Source organism: Dichomitus squalens, assembly GCF_000275845.1.
Source record: "Dichomitus squalens LYAD-421 SS1 unplaced genomic scaffold DICSQscaffold_1, whole genome shotgun sequence".
NCBI lineage: Eukaryota > Fungi > Basidiomycota > Agaricomycetes > Polyporales > Polyporaceae > Dichomitus > Dichomitus squalens.
The window spans coordinates 415,471-432,175 of NW_006766883.1; the positions used below are offsets into that span (position 1 = coordinate 415,471).

The 16,705-nt window shown below is 56.5% G+C and overlaps 6 protein-coding genes across 6 annotated transcripts; 5 read left to right on the forward strand and 1 right to left on the reverse strand.

Annotated features, from left to right (window-relative positions):
• Window positions 1-756: 756 nt before the first annotated feature.
• On the forward strand, window positions 757-1,574 carry DICSQDRAFT_150997 (Rhodanese-like protein). Its single transcript, XM_007360002.1, has 3 exons — window positions 757-1,089; window positions 1,140-1,375; window positions 1,428-1,574. Exons 1-3 carry the CDS (start codon window positions 865-867, stop codon window positions 1,492-1,494), a joined length of 528 nt encoding a protein of 175 aa, XP_007360064.1. The 5' UTR covers window positions 757-864; the 3' UTR covers window positions 1,495-1,574.
• Window positions 1,575-1,742: 168 nt separating this feature from the next.
• On the forward strand, window positions 1,743-3,646 carry DICSQDRAFT_75270 (Frataxin). The gene is made up of 5 exons (XM_007360003.1): window positions 1,743-1,939; window positions 2,010-2,127; window positions 2,186-2,280; window positions 2,343-2,976; window positions 3,034-3,646. The coding sequence occupies exons 1-4, from the start codon at window positions 1,761-1,763 to the stop codon at window positions 2,497-2,499; spliced, it is 549 nt and encodes a 182-aa protein (XP_007360065.1). The 5' UTR covers window positions 1,743-1,760; the 3' UTR covers window positions 2,500-2,976; window positions 3,034-3,646.
• A 242-nt stretch (window positions 3,647-3,888) lies between these two features.
• Window positions 3,889-6,669, forward strand: DICSQDRAFT_94969 (transcription factor; the record flags this gene model as incomplete). The annotated part of the gene is made up of 11 exons (XM_007360004.1): window positions 3,889-4,030; window positions 4,085-4,483; window positions 4,551-4,645; window positions 4,699-4,749; window positions 4,808-4,894; window positions 4,950-5,074; window positions 5,135-5,299; window positions 5,351-5,592; window positions 5,644-5,997; window positions 6,435-6,495; window positions 6,596-6,669. Exons 1-11 carry the CDS (start codon window positions 3,920-3,922, stop codon window positions 6,667-6,669), a joined length of 1,764 nt encoding a protein of 587 aa, XP_007360066.1. The 5' UTR covers window positions 3,889-3,919.
• A 183-nt stretch (window positions 6,670-6,852) lies between these two features.
• On the forward strand, window positions 6,853-9,844 carry DICSQDRAFT_130773 (Bromodomain-containing protein). The gene is made up of 6 exons (XM_007360005.1): window positions 6,853-7,566; window positions 7,636-8,082; window positions 8,134-8,461; window positions 8,521-8,826; window positions 8,884-9,215; window positions 9,269-9,844. The coding sequence occupies exons 1-6, from the start codon at window positions 6,910-6,912 to the stop codon at window positions 9,593-9,595; spliced, it is 2,397 nt and encodes a 798-aa protein (XP_007360067.1). The 5' UTR covers window positions 6,853-6,909; the 3' UTR covers window positions 9,596-9,844.
• Window positions 9,845-10,390: 546 nt separating this feature from the next.
• Window positions 10,391-11,653, reverse strand: DICSQDRAFT_123167 (uncharacterized protein; the record flags this gene model as incomplete). Its single annotated transcript, XM_007360006.1, has 6 exons — window positions 10,391-10,414; window positions 10,486-10,935; window positions 10,994-11,076; window positions 11,127-11,204; window positions 11,256-11,499; window positions 11,570-11,653. 6 exons carry the CDS (start codon window positions 11,651-11,653, stop codon window positions 10,391-10,393), a joined length of 963 nt encoding a protein of 320 aa, XP_007360068.1.
• Window positions 11,654-12,218: 565 nt separating this feature from the next.
• Window positions 12,219-16,658, forward strand: DICSQDRAFT_158335 (P-loop containing nucleoside triphosphate hydrolase protein; the record flags this gene model as incomplete). Its single annotated transcript, XM_007360007.1, has 11 exons — window positions 12,219-12,649; window positions 12,714-12,717; window positions 12,774-12,954; window positions 13,010-13,167; window positions 13,219-13,318; window positions 13,372-13,658; window positions 13,717-13,838; window positions 13,883-13,913; window positions 13,946-14,347; window positions 14,414-14,542; window positions 14,610-16,658. 11 exons carry the CDS (start codon window positions 12,219-12,221, stop codon window positions 16,656-16,658), a joined length of 3,894 nt encoding a protein of 1,297 aa, XP_007360069.1.
• Between the last annotated feature and the right edge of the window lie 47 nt (window positions 16,659-16,705).

Here is a 16,705-nt window from a genome sequence, read left to right on the forward strand (position 1 = left end):
CCCAACTATGGATGTTGTTCGTACGGGCGTAGGCATGTACCAGTAGATTCATCACCGATGGACATGGGTGAGTCAGCGATCGGTAGAACTAGGGTGAACAGATAGCCACGTACGGGTTGTCAAAGCTGGGCGGACGGTGAATGGCTGGGGAAGCTGAGTGATCTTGCTACCCTACGAAGTCCAATCCATTCGCTAATGCTAAAGCATACGGGACGCACCTTGATGGGGACAGATTCGGAGAACTGCGCTCGCACGTCCCACACAGTCTGATGTTGACTGGTCACGCACCTAGCATAAAGTCCTCTAACTGGACAACTCCACGATCGCCAGCTTCCAGACCAAGGTGAAGTTGAGCGAAGGAAGACGAATGAGCAGATGTGACTGAGCGAGACTGCAAGATGTGCCGATGAATCGCAGCCAACGATTGGTTATCGGCGACCCGAACGAGCTTGTTGAGAACTACGCTCCCACTCGTTCGGCCAGGGACAGGAGATATGCATGAGAACAGCAGACGAGGGACCGAAGCAGGATGAAGAGGGAGGCGAAACCAAGAGAGGAGAGGAACAACCGAGGGGGGGACTACAGAGGTGACGGTTGAGAGGAGAGAGGCAGGGATGAGGGAGATTCGCTGAGGCAATTGTGCCCAGCCAATGGCAAAATGCCGCGGCCGAGACTCCTCAAACGCCCTGTCATGTGATGCTGTTAGGCACGACTTGGGGCGCCTATATGACCTGTCGCAATCAAGTCGTGACTTCACCAGTTCCCAATAGGATCGTCTACTTTAGTACTTACCTCGGGCTGGCTCTCATCCGCTCTTTCAAGAAGCTCCTTCTAACGACGATCTGAACCTCGTCGGACCTCCACATGTTGCGTGCAGCCCTCACTCGATCGGCCGTGCGGGTCGCCTCCCATGTCAGACCTCCTACACCCTCTACTCGTATTGCTCTGCAGCACATCCGGTGTGAATCATCCAACGCTTCGGACGAGCGGCGGAAACGACTGGAAGCAGCTGATAACTTGCGGCGTGACTGGGACGCCAAGGTCATCACTTACGAGGAATTGAAACCGAAGACGACACAGCCGAGTCCTGTACGTACCTGACCTCCTGTGCCGTAGGACCGCCATCTAAACGAATACAGGACAAATACTTGATTGACGTCCGGGAACCTGATGAGGTCCTGCAAGGCTCGATCCCCTCCGCCGTTAACCTCCCGCTTTCTCAGCTCGCTACTGCGCTTCATCTGCCTCCCGAGCAGTTCAAGGAGAAGTACGGGTTTGAGAAGCCACGACCCAACCAGGAGGTCACGTTCTACTGTAGAAGTGGAGTGCGCTCAACGTCTGCGTCCGACGTTGCTAAGAGGAATGGGTACACAAAGTATGCATCCCGCTCTTGCTTTTCCATGCCGCACCTGACACCTCGATTCCAGTATCCTTAACTACAAGGGTTCCTGGCTGGAATGGACCGAGCGCGAAGGGACGAAGCCTGCAGCTTAGATCATGTTGACCTCCCCAATGTATCTACATCACTGAGCGTCCACACATATGCCATCCGTGTCACACATGTCATTTTGCGACATATTGGTCTATAATGATGTCGACATTGTAACCCTAACCTCTGTTCAAATCACTGGTTGCGTCACATCCCGGCGGAGACTGCGCGACCCTCTTGCCGTCTGACCGTCCACCCTCTCCTCGCCGCGCTTTGCTATACAATTGCAAGTCTCCAGTGTTATATATATCTAGGTTGCAAGGCTAGCAACATGAATCTTCGACAAGTCTTCAAAGTCTCTGCGCGGCCAGTGTCTGCCCTCAGATGTGCGTCGCGCCTCAGCGCGTCCCGCCCTCTACACGTCCTGTCCCAGCTTTCGCGCACACGAATACCACCGCCCTCATGCCCGCGAAGACATTATGCTACGCCGCCACCGCAGGTGAAGCACAGGTCCGCTCGCACCGAAAGCAATTCTGCGGCATGATGTCGAAGATAGCTGATGTGCTTCCCATGTGCGCAGCGACCTTCCCGTCAACCTGTATCACCAATATTCCGATGCGACCATGGAGAAGATGCTAGAATCGTTGGAAAACCTACTAGACGAAGCAGGAGATCCAGAATACGAGGTTGACTATGGGGTGCGTGGCTCTGCTCTGCTCATCGCATGTGTACGGTCCCCTGACCGCAGTCCAACAGAGCGGTGTTCTAACCCTGAAGTTGGGCAGCCATGGAACATACGTTATCAACAAGCAGCCGCCAAATAAACAGATATGGCTGTCATCCCCCTTCAGGTGCGCCGTCTTAGTTCGATTCGGATGAACGAACTGTCCCGAGCGCTGATACCTGCCCCCAGCGGTCCTAAACGGTATGATTATGTACCCGAACGGGACGATTGGGTGTATGCGCGAGATGGCCGGTCCTTAAGCGAACTTCTCAACCAGGAACTGAGCGATGTCTTTGAGCGAGAAGTGGATCTAGGTTTGGCAGAAGTCTCGACACAAGTCAGCTGAAGGCGGCGGAACTATGCCGCAAACACCTATGCTGGGATGATATAGCCGACCCTAGGGTATGCTATGGTATGCTTCCCTGGCATTCGTGCAAACCATCTAGCAGTGCCCTGGGAAGCATTGTGATATGCTATATCTAGAGGGTTCTCGAAGTGGATGGATATGCGTAGTAACATGTAATCAGAGCCAGCATGATAGTAGTGGAGATTGCGTATTATACAAGGATGGAGGACGATGCGCTGCGATGCGGAACGAACAGTAACGATGCAAGCAATGATATGCCACGAAGGACGTGAGGCAAGGAAACACAGGTTCATTTGATGCGGATGTGCGATGCGATGCGATGCGGAGAAAGGGGAAAGTGATTACGAACACGGGGACGGAAGGTCGGCAGGAACACTACGGGGGAATTAGTATCGGTTTTGTGTGTCTTGGCCGTTGTGCTGCTTCCTGCGGCTAAGGAACAGGGCTCCGAGGTACCTGATAGGGCAGGGGATAAGCTTGAGCAGGGATCATCCAAATCCATGGGAGACATACCTGTTTGTGTCCTCGTATTGCTGGGTCACGCGTTGTACCTCGATGTGATCGACCACAGAAGTATCCTTGGAAGGGGTTGATATGGTAAATGGGGCCGAGGGCCTGTGCACCTCGTGGGGCGGTGCGAGCAGCGTTCCTTGGGCGGAAACAGTGGGAGCCACTTTGTTAGGGGCAGAGGGGAGCGAGTGCCCGAAATCGGGGTGGGGATGTATCGGCGAAGCCAGAGGGATATGCGACGGCGGCGAGGTAGAGGAAAAGAGTACGCGATGCCGCTGCTCTGCGTGCAGGTCGTGCAAGAGGCTATTGACGTACTTGTACGCGCCTGCGTGCGCGAGCCGTTGGGCGTGCTCCGACGGCGCTGAGCGCGCCGCGACGGTCTGCTCGTCACCCTCGACATCCTCTTCCTCGTCGCTATCCCCGCCTCTCCACGGTGCTTTGCCCTTGTCCGTAGCCTGAAATTGTGGTGGCTCAAACTGTCGCCTCCGCTTCGCTACTCTCTCGGACATGTCGAACGCGGGCTCCTGTGGGAAGTAGGCGTCGGGGACGAAGGAGGGAGTGGACCTTTGGCGTTTCAGCATGATTGAGTGCGCAAGTGTGTGTTATATGGATGGATGGCACAGCAAGAGAGCTGGGGACTTGTAGGAGGCTCGATGATAGCTAACCACGCAAGGTCCTGCAGCTGGTGGCTGTTGTTCCTAGGCAGCGCGGCGTCAAAACCTCGCTCAAATGAGACGCGTCCCGGTAAAACGCGGTCTACGTAAGCGTGCAAGCGCCCGTTGGCGCAGACCCTCAATGAGTGGTGTGGCCTTGCCCAGGACTTTCTCATTCTACTCAACATCGCCTATCGCTCTCTTCGTGTGCTCTTGGCTCCCTTTACAGGCTCATAATGTCGGATTTGGACGTCTTTGCTGCTATGGGCATCGCCGGATTTGGCAAGAAGACGAAGCAGCGTCAACTTGATCCCAACCGGTTCGAGAAGAACAAGAGGGGAGATACGGTGAGAGGCATCACTCAGGCAACTGGCTCCTCAATGTTCAATGAATAATCTTAGGGAGCCCCTTCGATCTCTACCGCCGCGGCTGTGAAGTCAGAGGACAGCGCTGTTCCGGGACCCAGCTCCCCTTCAGCCACTCCGCAAGCAAAGTCAGACGAGCCCGAGTTTGACCCAGATGAGGTTGGGCCCCCTCCTCCGCCCAAGGCGGATGGCAACGCAGAGGAAGAGCCCGAGTTTGATGTATCCGACGACGAGCCTGAGGAGGCGCAGTTTCCCATCTCGCATGAAATCCTCCTCAAGGACCACACGAAGGTCGTCTCCGCCCTGACCATGGACCCCTCTGGTGCGCGAGTGTTGTCTGGGTCCCATGACTACGACTGTAAGCTGTGGGACTTTGGTGGAATGGACTGGAGGTGTAAGCCGTTCAAGACTTGGGAACCTGCTGGCTCTTACTATGTGCGCGCCCCTTCTAGCTCGTCCAGTGCAATGGGGAGGTTGACCTCTTGGCCGTGGCGTTCTACAGATACATGATGTGAAGTTCTCGAACGATGGGCAGCAGTTCTTGGTCATCTCTGGGACGACGCAGGCGAAGCTTTATGACCGGGACGGCGAAGAACTGTGAGTGGATCCGTACCTGTTTTCACGAGCGGACAGTCTGACCTGACTGGCAGGGCCACCTTCATTAAGGGCGATCAATACATTCGTGACATGAAGAACACTGCGTACGTATACAGAAATGCACTCGGCTTACTCGAATCTCATACGTGGCTTGATGTTCAGCGGACACGTCGCAGAATTGACGTCTTGCGCGTGGCATCCGAAGGATTCTCAGACGTTCATTACTGGTTCCTTCGATTCAACGATACGGTGCGTTTTCTGCCTTGTGTTCCCGCGAAGCATCGCAGTACTTACGTAAATGTAGTATCTGGGACGTCGAGAACAAGCGGAAGCAGAAGACGGTGATTGTCGTTAAATCGAAGGAGAGAGGTGCGCGCACAAAGGTGAATGCGTGTGCGTACTCTCCCGACGGCGGCCTAATAGGTGGTGGTGCGTTTTTCGTGACTCGTATGACTCGTGTGAGCGGCGTCGCTGATCGCTTCGATGCAGCCTGCTTTGACGGAGCGCTGCACATGTGGCAGACCAAATCTAACTTTGTGCGTCCGAGCATGACAATCGAAGGCGCGCATGCCAAAGGCTCTGAGACGGGCTCCCTTGTTTTCTCTGTTGACGGTCGGACTGTTCTTACTCGTGGTGGAGACGATACTGTGAAACGTAAGTCTTCTGTCGGCCGTTCTCGACATGTCAGGTTAACGTCATGAAAAGTATGGGATCTGCGATCGTTCAAGAAGCCCCTTGTTGTGCGCTCTGGCCTTGCGACGCTGTATCCGAACACAAATGCCATCTTCAGTCCAGACAACAAGTATGTCGTTACCGGGGCAGGTGCGGCGACGAAGGGTGGCAAGGGCCATTTGCTGTTCATGCAAAAGGACACTCTTGAGACAGTCAAGGACCTTGAAGTTGATACGACGCCTGTCAAAGTGTTTTGGCACTCAAAGATCAACCAGGTATGATGGTCCAGAATGGCTCCGTTGATTGCGGCTCATTGAGAATCATAGATCGTCACGGGTTTGTCAAGCGGGCAAATATGCGTTTTGTATTCGCCGGATATGTCGGCCAACGGCGCGAAGCTCCTTCTCAACAAAGGACCACCAAGGAAGGCCACGATCGAGGACATGTCGGACGCCGTGGCAGCGCCTACTATCATCACGCCACACGCTTTGCCTATGTTCCGCGACAGCGAGGTCGGTCGCAGCACAAAACGCAAGCGGGAGAAGGAGCGTATGGACCCCAGGAAAAGTCGGAGACCGGAGCTGCCTGTCACTGGCCCTGGCCGCGGAGGACGTGTTGGGGCAAGCGCGACGCAGCACGTCGTGCAGAACCTGGTCCGAGACACGACGAGAGACGAAGACGTACGTGCACCGGCTGTCTTGTTCTGTTCCTTCTCGGTCTTCTGCGGCATCTTCCGGGGCATCACCGGCTTCCCTCGTCTAACATCAGTGGTTATGCTTCATCTATCTATCGGATACAGCTGTCAGAAGGGCTTCCACCTGTTGGAACAGGCTCGAGGACGCGCTCGTGGTCGTGCTCATCGAGCCGCACGTTGAGAAAGAGCATATCGCGAGACGGATGGGACTATCGGGCCTCTGGAAGGATCCAATCAGATCCGCTTTGGTGGTTGCCGTTGTGACACGCCGAATGCGCGTTGCCCTCCGGAACAGGCCCCGGTGATCCAAATCTGGCCCAGTCTCCCTTGTCGCCTTCCCATCTTCCTCTCCCCCGCGATGTTCTCCGTCCTCCTGCCTGCGCTGAAAGCCTAGACGTGCTGACAATCGATTTCCTTTGCCAGCCACGTGAGGCGCTGCTCAAGCTGGCCGCGACCGCCGACGAGAATCCGGTTTGGACCGCAGGTGAGTGCGAAAATTTCAACCCTGATGGGGCTGGCTGCGTTTGCTCCTGTTTGGCCTCGGGCTGTGATTGCTGACGTGTGAATGCAAAATTCGAACTCAGCTTGGCGCGCGAACCAGCCAAAGCCTGTCTTCGCCCCCACCGAGGAAGGGCAGGAGGAGGGCGAAAAGGACTAAGGCGATGGCGAGGGGTTGGAGGAGGACGAAGAGAACGTCGAGGGGTCAAAGGGAGGGAAGGGAGGGAGGGAGAGCGGGATAGGGAGGAAATTGAGGATGGAGGGGCTCGAACCTTATTTCGTTGAGCGTATAAAGACCTCTAGCCCAACTTCGGAGCTCTTGTCTCCCCAAATCTCACCTGGCTCTCTTTGCCCTCCCGTCACACCTGCGTGACTGTCACGCGCCTCCCGGTCCCATACGATGCACGACGCGCTCTCCTCCGCCCTCAACGGCGCCCATACCGACTCGGTCTCTGCCCCGGACTCCCCTGCAGTCGACTCAGTCGCCACACCCATCAACAACTCACTTGTTCCCGACGTCAAGATCGACGTCGATTACACCGAGCAGGAGAGTGACGCGCGCCACGAACCTGCTCCCCTAAAGCTGGATAAGTTGGAGAACGCGTCTATTGTTCCTCAGCTGGGCACGCCAGTAGATCCTGGTACGTGTATCGCGCGATTCGACGCGTCGTCCTCGCCTGACGCGCGTCAAGACACTATCCCTATCGCCCCTCCCCACGGTACCCCTCCTCCACCGCCGGGCGAGCTCTTAGACGATGTAAAGATGGCTGAACAAAACCCGCCAGTTCCTGGCGGGGACGTGGAGATGTCGGAGTCGAGTGGCAAGGTCAACGGTCTTCCCAACGGACAAACGCACGAGTCGCCCGTTGCGACTCCGGTCTCACCTTCAGTACCCGCTGTTACATCATCGAGTGAAACTGCTGTCGACTCACATCTCGCATCATCTCCATACGCTAATAATACGAATGCTAATGAGGATGATGATCATGACAATAAACCCCCGCCCGCTAAGAGAGCTCGGAAGTACTCGGATGCAGAGAGAGCGTCGCTCGCCAATGTAAGCACATCTCTCCACTGTGCGCCATGCTGGGCGTACTAATCAGTGTTTTCTCATCACATTCTGAAGACCGGTACTCCACCTCCAGCCTCTGTCTCGCCTCCTCCAACCGCTTACCCTCCTGCGGAGCCTGCTGGACCCTCTACCCTTTCTGTCGCCCAATGGCGCTTCTCATCATCCACGGTTCGTACACTGAAGAAGATGAAGGATGCCGGCCCCTTCCTTAACCCCGTCGATCCCGTTGCTCTCGGCATCCCTCATTACCCCCAAGTCATCAAGCGTCCTATGGACTTCTCCACCATCGAGCGCAAGCTTGCCGCCTCCAACCCTGCAAAACCTGATCCGAATCCCTCCAATCCCCGCTACCACCACGCTGAGCAGTTTGTTCAGGACGTCCGTCTGATCTTCACAAACTGTGTCACGTTCAACGGCCCGGACCATCCAGTGACACAGATGGGGAAGCGGGTAGAGGCAGTTTTCGACAAGCAGATCAAGCAGATGCCTCCTCCAGAAGAGGTAAGCTTCTAACCTATTCTCGCAACTGTGCCAGCGTCTCACTCGTCGCAGCCCAAGGCCCCTACGCCGAAGAAAGTCGCATCCCCTCCCCCGCCTCCTGCACCGGTTAAGAAGCAGGCACGGCGACCATCTGCGCCTGTGGCTCCCGTCATTCGGCGGAATGAGGAGGCGGTCGTTAGTGCTGGGCGTCCGAAGCGCGAGATACATCCTCCTCCCCCTAAGGATCTGCCGTACGCTGACGCGCCCCGCAAGTCGCGGAAGACCAAGGGGCCTAAGAATGCGATCGTAGCCGAGCAGATGAAGTTCTGTGAGAAGATTTTGAAGGACTTGCATCAAAAGCAGCACTACCAGATCGCGCATCCGTTTTACGAGCCAGTCGGTCAGTTTAGTTCCTTCAGAACGTCAACCTGAGTATGTTTGCTGAGTCGACGTCGCCAGACCCCATCAAGATGGGTATTCCCGAGTACCCGAAGATAGTCAAGAAGCCCATGGACCTCTCCACCATGAAGAGGAAATTGGATACGGGCGATTACCCGACGCCTGAGAAGTTCCGCGACGACTTCAGGCTCATGGTCAAGAACTGCATGACGTTCAACCCACCCGGTAATCCCGTACACGAGGCGGGCAAGTCGCTCCAGAACCTTTTCGATGAGAAGTGGAAGAACTTGCCCATTCCCCGCTCTCACGATCTCAGCGACGATGAGGATGAAGAGGATGAGTATGAGTCGGACGATGAGCGTGCTCGTACGTGCCTCGTTCTCCTTGTAGTCTGATCTGACACTGAGCCCATAGGACACGTAGGCATGGAGGGCATGATCGCGGACATGGAGAGCCAGATCGCCAGCATGAAGAACAACCTTGCCGCGCTCAAGAGGAATGGCAAGGAGAAGGAGAAGAAGAAGGAGAAGCGCGAGAAGCCAACTCCTCCCGTTGCGTCAACATCCAAGTCCGCGCCCAAGCACTCGAAGGCTCCTCTCCAGAAGAGCAAGAAGGGGAAGAAGCCCGTCACCGACGACGATGTCCTCACGTTCGAGCAGAAGAAGGATCTCAGCGATACCATCAGTAAGCTCGATGGAGCGAAGCTCGAGAAGGTCATCCAGATTATTCATGATGGTGTGCCCGAGATACGCGACGTACGTTCACGCTCCAATTGCACGACTAAAACCAAAGGCTGACCGTATTCCAGAGCACGGAGGAGATCGAGCTCGAGATCGATCAGCTACCTGCGGCCGTGTTGACGAAGTTGTACAACTTCGTCATCAGGCCAATGAAGCCTCCAGTCAAGCGTCCTCGCACAGGCAAGGGTACGGGCACTGGCGGGCTGAAGCGCAAGAGCATGGACGAGGACGTCGAGACGAAGAAGATTCGGGCGCTCGAGGAGAAGCTCAAGTCGTTCGAGCAGGGCGGCCGCACGTCAGGTGGTACCACCAACGGTGCAGCCGCCGGCGACATGAGCGAGCACTCTTCGGCAGAGTCGAGCTCAGACGAGAGCTCGGCCAGCGACTCGGAGTAAGCTGTATGTAGTTGATCTCTTTTCTGTCGTATGGACCCGTCGATACCTGTCGTCATAACTTCGTCCTTGCCGTATCGCCAACCCCTCCTCCTGCTCGGTGGTCTCGTTGTTTGGGTAACTGGCTGTTGTTGCGCTCACGTTTGTCGTCAACTTATACTCTTGCCGCTCCTCGTACATATCAAAATTACAGAACTCATCCTTGTAACTAGTTAGTACTATACGTTCATATTCCATATCTTTCGATATCCACTTGAGAAGTCGCACGATTGTGGGCAATGCGGTGAAATACTGGAGAGGTATGGTCACCGGCGCCGTCCAGGTGCACCCGCACGGAACTTCTGCCATCCGGATCGAGTGGATTCTTGTCGCGCAGGCTCAGCCGGGGCCACAGGGGGAGGTGGTCTGGGTGCAAACGCAGCAGGCGCCGGGTTGTGTAGGGGAGGCGCAGCAGTAGGAGGCGGGCCGTTTGCGGGAGGGATCACATTCCATCCTCCTCCGCGGGGCTGTGGGGCAACGCTCGCCCATCTCTGACGAGGCTCGTTGTATGTCGGTGGCTGAGGGTGGACTGCGGCTGGAGGCGGAGGCGGAGCGCCGAATGATGGAGCAGGCGGGGGACCGCCGTATGCTGACGGCGGGGGCGGCGGGTCGCCAGACGTCAACGGTGGAGGACTGCTGTGTGTCCAGTTCGGAGGAGGCGATACGGCGTTACTGGTCTCGAGGGATGTCCACCCTCCAGTCCTAAAGGATGGTGCGCTCGTGTAATCAACCCGTGACACCGCCGATGTGGATGCGGATTCAGATGGGAGAGCGGGCGCTGTGCTAGGAGCGGAGACAGGTGCCCAGCCACTCCTGCTGCCGGAGTTGCTCGAGGGCGGCCGGGGTTCGCCCACAGTAGCCCACCCTGATCGCTTGGGAGGTTCAGCGGGGGGAGAAGGCGTAGTCGCACTGGGCGTCGTGACTGTCGCCCATCCACCCTTCTTGAGACTACCGCTGGGGCCAGCAGACCCGGCGAGCACAGACGAGGCCTCGACTACTGCAGACCCAGCGACGGGGGGCTTAGCCATCTTCACGCCGGCGGCCTTCGCGATCTTGCGAAGCTCCTTCTCTTCACGCTTTCGCTCCTTCTCCTTTCGCTTGTTGATCTCCTCTTCCGTGTTGCGGCTGGCGCGCTGGGCAAGCTGCATGTCCCGGAAGCGGACCTTGTGGTGGTGCGCGTAGGAGTTGGTGTGCTCGTCATATTGGGCGACATTTTTGAACTGCTTCTCGCAAACTTCGCAGTAGAATGGCCGGAGGACGCTGGAGATCTCGGATTGGACCGCAGCGCGGCGCGCAACCGCATCCTGCAGGTAGGCAGATGTAAGGTCGTGCATCATCGGTAAGCATGGCATGGGGGCGCACCTCGCGCTGCCTCCGCTGCTCCTCCGTCTCTTTCGTCTGCCGCTCTGAATCCAATTCGCGGCGTTGCGAGACGGTTGATTCGACTACGACGGATCAATTCGCAGTTATAGCTTCCGAACGACAATGCACTCACTCATACGAACGTCCTGATTGGCCTTTCCGAGTCCAGTCAAATCGTTCTTTACATAGAACGGCACAGGTTCAACACGACCTGGGTCGCAGTTGAGCATCCGATGGTCATGGAGGGAGGTATATCACACACCATCGCCGGAGATACCAAGAGGCGTTCCTTCTACCCAACCCATCTTCGCGAGCATTGAAAAGCCGACGTTTGTGCTTTTGATTTTGGTCTCCACGGTGATGACTTCGCGGGACGGCTTGTTGGTGTAGTACTCATCGTACTTGTCTACGTCCATGGCATCAGGGGGCGGCGGAGAAGGTGTCCGGGAAACTAGAGAGATGTCGTCCTCGGTATCGTCATCCTGGTCGCCTTCGTCGCAGGGTCGCTGGGGGAGGTTGGGAAGGGAAAGAAGTATGCAGGGTGTATTCTGGGTGCGAAGAATGCACAACGAATACCTTCAACGACGGGTTGGCAATCTCGTCCGGCTCTGGGCGGTTGAGAGGGATCGCGTTCCAGCGCGCAACAGATTCCGCAGACATTCTGAGGGCGTTTCAAGAGGATAGTTGTCGACGGGGGACAAGCAACGGAAGCAGAAAGACGAAGAGGGTGACGGCTGAGAGAAACACACTCTGGAGTCGCAGTGGCAGGAGGAGTGGCGTTGGCGCCCGTGGTGCTCGGAAGGGACACGTGACTGAGACGCGGTCGATTCGCGCGTCGCGTCCGAGTCTGCGGCAATGCGACTCGACTCTCCCTCAGCCACAACCACTCCATCCTTCCCCCGGTTCCTTCTTCCCTCCTCCTCTGGTAGGGGTAGAGATGGACTCAGACGACTACTTTGACGACGACATTGATGCCTCTTTTCTGAATGCCGTGGACGCTATCGAGGCTGCTCATACCGCTACGGCTGCTGCGGCAGCCCGTCCTCCTGCACCCCAGGCTGCCCACAATGCCTCCTTCAAGCCTGCTTTTGCGCCGAAATCTGCGCCACCCCGAAACAACAGCTTGAAACCTGTCCCAGCATCATTGACACGTCCGCCGCGTAAAACGACGCCTCCAGACGTGATTGAACGCGAAGGCTCTAGTAGTGACTACGGTTTCGATGACATGCCTATGGACGAAGCCGCCCTTGCAAGCATAGATAGAGCCGCCGAGATTGGATACGCCCGTCATGGCGCTCCTCCCTCAAATCAGCCTATTGCAGGACCCTCTAGAGTCGGCGGTCTCGCCCGCGTACCTTCCAAGACTACACAAATGAATCTATTTGGAGAAGTCGCGCGCGAAGGGGAACCTCCAAAGGCTGCAGCACCGAGCCATAGGACGTTTGAGCAGACTCGGTCCAAGCTGCGGCAGATGCCACTTCCAGGACAGGCGAAGAGGACCAAACTGTGGGACCGGACCGCATATGCGAAGTCGGGCTGGAGGAAACCCAAGCCAGACCCGGAGAAGGAGAAGGGGAAGGGCCGTGGCATGGATGACGAGGACGACGAAGAGCCGATCGAGTTTGAGCAGTTTCCAGCTCCAGCAATATCCGTCGGGTGAGTACGAACCTCCGAACGTCTGAGACGTGCTCTACTCACGCTCTTATGTACGCTACTTCAGTCCGGTATGTCGGAAGTTATGTGTATACATGTCGACATACCCGCTAATTATTCGATGTAGACGCCCACGATAAAACTTGTCCCGGATCGGTTAGCTGCGAAGTCCTGGATATATCCCCTCAACAAACCGAAGCGCGAGTATCAGTACAACATCGTGAAGAACTGTCTCCTCGAGAATACTTTGGTTGCGCTTCCAACTGGTCTCGGGAAAACGTTCATCGCCGGAGTTGTTATGCTCAATTGTACGTGTCCTCCCAGCAAATCGGCACGTGAGGGTTGTGCACTTATACGCCCCAGTTTACAATTGGTTTCCTCAGGGAAAGGTGATTTTCGTCGCCCCGACCAAGCCGCTCGTAGCCCAGCAAATAGATGCGTGCCATCAGACTTGTGGCATACCGGGTAGCGCAGCCGCGGAAATGACTGGCAGTGTGCCCATGGCCAAGCGTGCAAATGCGGTATGGTTATTCATTTAATGTCTGCAACGCTATACTCAACTCGTATGCCAGTGGAAGACACAGAGAGTGTTCTACGCCACGCCGCAAACGTTCTTGAATGACCTCATCCGAGGTATTGTCGACCCCCTCGATATTGTGCTGATCGTGATCGGTAGGGGTAATGGCCAATTGGCGCAGTACGCAGAATTGACGCAGTTGACGTAGACGAGGCACACAGAGGCACGGGCGATTATGCCTATGCACAGGTCGTGCGATACATGATGCAGCACAACCCACACCACCGTATACTCGCTCTAACTGCAACCCCAGGCGGCAAACCAGAAGTGGTCCAGGAGATCGTCGACGCCTTACACATCAGCCATATTGAAATCCGCAGCGAGACTGACCCCGACCTCAAAAAGTACCTCCACACCAAACACGAGCAAGAGCACTTCGTTCAGATGACCGAAGACATTTGTGTACTTCGAGATGCACTGTCGGCTATGATGGTGGTAAGTCTACCACCGTCGTAAGACTCCCTCACTTTGCCTGATTGATGTCGCCTTGCAGCCTCTCATCAAGAAGATCCAAGGTGCTGGGTTTCTGAAAAACGGAAACACGCAACCCACGATGCTGCACCCATATCGATGCCAGTCGACACTCGGAGAGATGACGAAAGCTCGTGCTCCACAGTATGCCATAGGTGCCGTCGCTCAACTTGGTCCATTGGCGAGAGCAATGGGATATTTGGTATGAAGCAGCCCCACGTGAGTCTCAGCATCGCTAACATGATCACTAGATGGAGATGAGCATCAACATGTGCTACGGCTTCCTAAAGGGCATCGCCGAGGGCGCCGACGACAGCAGTGGGAAGAAAGCTATCCGGAAGTCCGACGCCTTCAAAAGCCTCATGGCCAAGTTCGAAGAACAAGCCGCCCGTGGCTTGTCGATGCACCCGAAGATGGACGTCTTGCGCACCCTGCTGATTGATCACTTCGCTCAGCGATTGCCCGACGACACCGATGGAGGTGCGCGCGCTGGCGAATCTCGCGCGATGGTGTTTGTGTCTTTCCGTGAGTGCGTCGAGGAAATCGTTGAGCTCCTGAACAAGGAGTCTCCGATCATCCGAGCCAAGCCCTTCATCGGACAAGGGACGGACAAGCAGGGCAAGAAGGGGTATGCCCAGAAGGAGCAACTCGAGGTCCGTCCCTTTCCAACCTTTCCAACCTTTTCCACTGACTGAACCCACAATACCACTGCACATAAGGTCATCGAACAGTTCAAGGCCGGCAAATACAATGTCCTTGTCTCAACTTCAATCGGCGAGGAAGGTCTCGACATCGGCGAAGTCGACCTCATCGTTTGTTACGATGCACAGAAGACACCTATCCGCATGGTGAGCTCACTCCCTGCAGTCACATCTAACGACGTACGAACACTGAGCGTTCAACGTTGCTACACAGTTACAACGCATCGGACGAACGGGCCGTAAGGCGTCCGGCACTGTGCACATCCTCCTCGCGCAAGGCCGAGAAGAGCAGAATTGGCAAAAGGCACAGTCTAACTACGCCAATGTCCAGCACTTCATCGTACGCGCGTCAGACCTCGAGGTCTATGGGGACGTCGACCGGCTCCTTCCCCCCGACATTGAGCCCGAATGCAGGGAGATGGAGATGGAGATTGAGCCATACATCCGCGAGGAGCGCCCGTCCCGCAAGGGCTCCAATGCGACCGGTTCGCCAAAGGGCCCGAAGCGGAAGCGCAACGATGACCCCATGCGTAACATTCCGGCGGCGGCAGCGAAGGGCTTCGTTAGTGTGGCCGAGCTGCTCACAAAGGGCAGTGCGGCCCGCAAGAAGGCAACCCAGAAGCTGAGCAAGGTGGATTGGGAGCATGCGGACGAGGATGACTCCGATGACGAAGATATTGAGGCTGGTCTCTTCGCGCAGCCTCGGAGGGTGAAGTCGACATCTGCGGCGGACTCGTCTAAGGGCAAAGGGAAGAAGGTCCTTGCTCGGAGTGCGACGGCGGCAGGGCCTAGGAAGAAAGCATCAGGGCCGAAGAAGAAGGGCGCGCAGCAGACGACGCTGACACAGCTGGATCTCGTCTCAAGTGACGACACGGACGATGAGGCGATTGAGCGAGGTTTGCCATTACCCTCAAAGCCCGCCACCACAGCACACAAGCCCAAGGCAAGACAATCTAGTACACCTCCAGTATTCCGCTCCGCGAGATTGATCCTCGAGCGATCGAGTTCACCGGAGATACCTTTGAAGGACGTCGTTGGCATCATCGACCTTCCCGATCCCGACCAGACACGCTCGGGCGCTGCGATGCTGGACTCCTCTCCCGTTCAACGGTCGAAAAGGTCGTGCCTTAAGATCCTAGATTCTTCGCATGAGCGTCCTCTCAAGCAAGGGCTTCTATCGCGAAGCACCAGTGACCAGAGCCAGGAAAGCAGGCGGTCGCTACCTCCAGGGTCGTCAAACCCACCAGAGTGCTCTACTTCCCCAACTTCCTGCAGTGCCTCCGCAGAGAAACAGGCCCCAGGAGCCGACAGTATGGCGTGGCTTATCGAGGACGACGAGGATCCCGACATCCCTGAACTCTCTGCCGCACCTGGTCCTTCACGGCCGATGGCCCCCGCTGGTTCATTTTCCGATGAGCCTCTCTTCCTGTCATCTCCTGTGCGTGAGATGTCCCCGCTCAGACTACCGTCTGATGACTACGAGGTTGAATTCGTAGACGAGCCCCACCCGAAACCATCGTCTCGTCCATCAGCCAGCAATTCCATCTCATCGCCGAGGAGGTCAATAACGTCTCGCAAGTCGGACATGGGGCCTCCCGCGCTGCCGTCCAACCTTGTACCTGTCTCTCCATCGCTCTCCGACGACTTGCCACCCGAGCCTTCTTTCGCTGTCAGACCTCCGGGCAAGCAAGCACGCAGACGAGTGGCAGGAGACGTTCTTGACCTAGAATCCTCTCCTCTTGCGCCTCCTCCAGCATCCCAACGTCGCTTGAAACATGAGCGTCCCAAGTCACCCACCCCTCCCCCCGCTCAGCCGCTCAGGAAGAAGAAGCGCAAATTTAAAGACACTGCAGAAGCCCAGCGACACAACCCCTGGATCGACGTTGAGGCAACCCACTCGGGCGACGAAATGAGCGTCGGGTCCTCACAGCCCGACCTCGACTATATCGTCCCTGACAGCGACGATCACGCTTTTCTGGAGGAGCCAGCAGAGACGCAAGTGTCCCCGTCTTACGACCAAAGCGCCGTCTACCGTCGGAGCCTCATGACGCAGGCTCCGGGAGGTGGCGGGCCCGTTTTTGCGAACAGACCCGCTAGACGCGGCCAGGCGGCACTGAGGCTAGATCGCGGTGGGACGTCGAGATATCGGCGCGCATTAACTCCGCCGTTACGAGACGATGAGGACGATTACGAGCGTGACAGCTTCGTAGTCGACGATGATGCAGAGATTGCCTACACGCAGGCACCTTCAAGCGATTTGTGATAATCGACTGGCGAGTGTAGTGAAGCGATCGGGATAGCTGTGTACTA

Excerpts from the sequence above, each read along its gene's own strand:
- DICSQDRAFT_75270 (XM_007360003.1), top strand. The coding sequence starts at position 1,761 with ATGAATCTTCGACAAGTCTTCAAAGTCTCTGCGCGGCCAGTGTCTGCC. Across the intron at positions 1,940-2,009 it reads CCACCGCAGGTGAAGCACAG|CGACCTTCCCGTCAACCTGT; the intron begins GTCCGCTCGCAC and ends CCATGTGCGCAG. Across the intron at positions 2,128-2,185 it reads AATACGAGGTTGACTATGGG|AGCGGTGTTCTAACCCTGAA; the intron begins GTGCGTGGCTCT and ends GCAGTCCAACAG.
- DICSQDRAFT_130773 (XM_007360005.1), top strand. The coding sequence starts at position 6,910 with ATGCACGACGCGCTCTCCTCCGCCCTCAACGGCGCCCATACCGACTCG. Across the intron at positions 8,083-8,133 it reads AGATGCCTCCTCCAGAAGAG|CCCAAGGCCCCTACGCCGAA; the intron begins GTAAGCTTCTAA and ends CACTCGTCGCAG. Across the intron at positions 9,216-9,268 it reads GTGTGCCCGAGATACGCGAC|AGCACGGAGGAGATCGAGCT; the intron begins GTACGTTCACGC and ends ACCGTATTCCAG.
- DICSQDRAFT_150997 (XM_007360002.1), top strand. The coding sequence starts at position 865 with ATGTTGCGTGCAGCCCTCACTCGATCGGCCGTGCGGGTCGCCTCCCAT. Across the intron at positions 1,090-1,139 it reads AGACGACACAGCCGAGTCCT|GACAAATACTTGATTGACGT; the intron begins GTACGTACCTGA and ends AAACGAATACAG. Across the intron at positions 1,376-1,427 it reads AAGAGGAATGGGTACACAAA|TATCCTTAACTACAAGGGTT; the intron begins GTATGCATCCCG and ends CCTCGATTCCAG.